The 4,111-nt window shown below is 34.1% G+C and overlaps 1 protein-coding gene across 1 annotated transcript; it reads right to left on the bottom strand.

The window, feature by feature from the left end:
• Positions 1–2,784: 2,784 nt before the first annotated feature.
• LOC126903881 (uncharacterized) lies at positions 2,785–3,906 on the bottom strand. The gene has a single exon (XM_050682426.1). The coding sequence runs from the start codon at positions 3,904–3,906 to the stop codon at positions 2,785–2,787; it is 1,122 nt and encodes a 373-aa protein (XP_050538383.1).
• Between the last annotated feature and the right edge of the window lie 205 nt (positions 3,907–4,111).

The following is a 4,111-nucleotide window of genomic DNA, read 5'->3' as shown; positions in this document are numbered from 1 at the left end:
CGAGCGGTCAGGTTATTATGTCCGTTACCTTTTGAAGGCAACAGTTTGTAGCCAGTTTGTAATTTACTTAAATTTCTTATAATTCGTAGTTATTTTAATGTATATATGTGTCATATCCTGTGTGGGATTAATCATTAATTTTTCCATAATGAATTTGTTTCTAATGATTATTTGTATATTAATTTTTTTTGTATTTATGTATTACCTTTTACGTTTTTAGCTATTGCGAAATTTGTTCTTAGATTATAATTGTTTTTTGTTATCTTTTACTTTGAAACAAATATTTCAAGGCGGGCGGTGTGTTTAGGCCTACACAATAAATGTAGCTATTGTTATTTTATTTTATCGTTGTTCGGCGACTGCATAGTTGTCCGGTTTTAAAATTAGTTAGTCTACCTTTGTAAAGCGCACCGCTCGCGTACATTTAATATACGCATATCTATTTTTTCATTCTTTTACGTTTCATTTAATTTATCGAAGATCTTTTAGTCGTAAGAGATCACGCCGAAACAACATTAATTGTTAATATACGAGCTATAAGCTTGACCGTTATTCGTATAGTGAATAATAAATCGGTATTTTTTTATTTGTCGACAATGTATAAATAACGACTGTTTGAGTTTTCTTATAGCAAAACACATTCTTAAATAAACCTTACTACTACCGCCGCCGACGACGACGATAATAATTGCTGGAACATATATTCTAATGATTATAATATTATTATTATTATTATTATTATTATTATTATTATTATTGTAATACACTTATCGATTAATGTCATACATAATTTTGTCTGAATTATTACTCATATCCCTCTCAATTTTATAAATAATTACTGTATTTAACTAATATAACTATAATTATAATAATTAAAACGTATATAAATTAGACATGCAGACGTATGAAATTATACACTTCTAGAACAGTCAGGTGGAAAACTGAATTTTTCGTTTGTGATTTATAGTAGTATATGCATGGGTATGAAAAACGTAGGCGGCCAGTATTCATTACAGTCATTTATTTCATAATATTTTTATATCTTAGTCGTATACACCTCATGTGTTATCACGAATTAATTGTCTAACAGATGTTTGGAAAGGATGGTGTCGTGCAGCAACAACATTGTTTGCGGACTACTAATCGGTTCTCAGTATTTGTTAATCTATTGTGCGCGTAAGATGGATTATTTCAATGATATATCAGATAAATTGAATTTTCTTGTTGAAAATGATCTGACGGATAGAGTATTTAAATCAGTCAATAAATTATTGAAAAATTATCGAGATTTGCAATATTTTGCGGAACGTCTAGGCGATAAAGTCAACGGTGTAGGTGGAGAATTTTTACATTACGAAGGTTGTGAATTATCGGATGCGGGAAAAAATTTAGACAATCCTGAATGTGCATGCTCAGTTGTGAAGCGAATATATTACGAACTTTTGGATTCAATCGAAACAATTGAAAAAAAGACGAATGCGAACCGCAGCGACAGTAACGCCTATTGGATTTTGAGACTTAAATCACAATGGCTACATCAAGGTGCAAATTTAATAAAATCAACGACTTGATCGATTCATCAATGTATAGAATTTTACAAATGTCTCGAGTATACATTGGTCTGGACCCGGACGATTCATTTTGGCCAAAAGTCATGTTGGTAAACCCAAACCCGTCCGGAATTTATTATCACAGTCGATTTACTACATAGGATGTATTCAATGTGCGGATATATTTTATCGATAACAGAACATTTAAACGGAATAATACTTTTGTAAGATGAATACATTAAGGTGAGCCTGACACAGAGGAGGCTAACCCAAGAAGTTGCATTACTGTATCAGTCAAAACGTGATGACGGTCGTGTATTTTCGATGAAAAAAACTGAGTTTGCGCAATTGCACTTCATTAAAAATATGTTATTTGAGAAAATACATCGACAATTGTTTCATATACGTCCGCGTATTATACATGAAATAAAGGTTATACTTCACACTTCAATTGATCGTATGGTGGTTTAAAAGAAACCGATAATTTTTCCCCAAATTAAAACACCGAATTTGTTGTATATGCACGAAATTTGTCGTATGGGGTTTATAGGTAAATGTTTAGAAAACACATCGAAAATTATCGTCAACGATTATCCACACATGAAAGTATGTTTAAAAATATTTTGATTTTTTTCATGTTAAAACTTATACTTAAAAATTTTCAGCGTGTGGATTACTTCTTCGATTTGGTGGAATTGGCTACAAACAGATCATTTCTAGGAATAGATACTTTGCCAAAAATTGACAAAAATTTATGCGTGACTTTTCCAGTCAAATTCGAAGACGATTGAAATAAAATAACAAGTTTGCAAAACAACTAGTTTTTTTATTAAAAAAAAAAATTATATATTTATACATTTTTTGTTTCTATACTATTGTAAATTGCACTATAATAAAATATAAATTTGTATTTTACTTTAAAGTTTTCGTACTTCTCCCGTGAATGCGTTGTATTTCATTTGACAGTCGTGAATAATTATACAATACAATGATGTTTTATCGGGAAACTATTTGGAGCATTCGAAATCCAAGCGTAGATCAACCGTTGAAGACTTGACGGTGTCGTTTTGTTTAGAACAATCAATCACGACTATAGGTCCACGTTTTTTATAATTTATATAGTCTAATAAAGGAGATAGGGGTCTTTACGACCGTAATACATTGTCTGGAATTGCGCGTACGAGTTATAAAACGTTGTGTACTTGTTGTTGTCGAAATCGGCGTTTTGGTTCTCCTACGGGTACTCGTCAGCGTTCAGATACGCTTTGACTTTTCTCAATGAACAGTGATTGAAATCTCTGAGAACGTGTTCGTCTTCATTACCCATGGCAATAAGTAAATATCTAGGTTTTTCGACATTCGAATAGGTGCACACCGACCACGTGTGATGAGTTGTCTGCGGTACTAACGGGTAAACAGCAACGTCCCAGTGTTGAAATTCTAACGGTAGCCATTTCTTACTGTCTAGAATTCGCATCAAACCCAGTTCGGTTTTCACGCTGGGTTCAAAGTACTTTACCACCCATTTGATTTTCGATATTTTCACGTTGATTTGTTTTATTAATGTTGCAACTTGCGCTTTATCATCTGATGTTGATGTTTTTGGAACAAATGATACGACAGTGCTATCGGTACTTGATCTATTCAACACGAGTGTTTGAGTACAGTTTATCAGTGTGCGCCGGTACCGTTCGAAAAATCCCATGCATATAGACAATAGACATTGTGCCACAAATTCAGTCCCATCGACGAAATCGTTGTTGTTGTGCAAAATTTGTGCGTATTTCCATCCGGCTGGTTGTAATCGTCGGATATCGTTGGGTGTGAACGAACAATAGCCCTTGATGGTTGTAGCCATCCCAACGTATTTTATCTTGTCCACTTCTTTACCATTTACCTCAAATCTGATTTCATCGAATAGGTGCATTAGAAAATTTTGCCCCATAACCATTTCACCGGCTGTTCCAGGTGGTGGTTTTTCCAGTTTTCCTTCGATTTGCAAATAACTTTCGCACGGCACGGTGAATTTCTCCTTGTTGCGCACCTCGATACGGATTTCATCGTTGTGTTCGTACGAGTTGTTGTAACTCTGATGTTCCAGATAGTATTCGCGTTTTACACTGTCGTCTTGCTGACATTTTTCCAATACGTGTAAGTACTCGGCCATGATTGACTCGACAACNGTAAGTACTCTGCCATGATTGACTCGACAACCCAACGATTTTAAAAATTCGATATTTTTCTTTGTTAGTTGCTGCTGCGATAGCGTCATACGATTTTCCGGTTGCTCCGTCGTAGAGTATATGCCATCACTCAAATGATAGTGCATTTCACTCCTGTTGAAACTCAGAGGCATTTAAAGAGTGTCAACACGTTTTTCCAATATAAAGACACGGTCGTCGACTGAATAAAGTTCTCAAACCAGTGCTTCCAAAAGATAAATTGTGGCTGAACTGTTGTTTTTGTTATTACTGTTTATCAGCTGACAGTTGTTGACGGATGTTTGAAGGAGTAGTAATAGTTGCACGATTGTGACTAGTATGTACAAAAATAATCTAATT

The sequence above is a fragment of the Daktulosphaira vitifoliae genome, unplaced genomic scaffold, assembly GCF_025091365.1.
Source record: "Daktulosphaira vitifoliae isolate Bord-2020 unplaced genomic scaffold, ASM2509136v1 Scaffold_4, whole genome shotgun sequence".
Taxonomy (NCBI): Eukaryota; Metazoa; Arthropoda; class Insecta; order Hemiptera; family Phylloxeridae; genus Daktulosphaira; species Daktulosphaira vitifoliae.
This window is presented reverse-complemented; position numbering and strand designations above follow the sequence as displayed.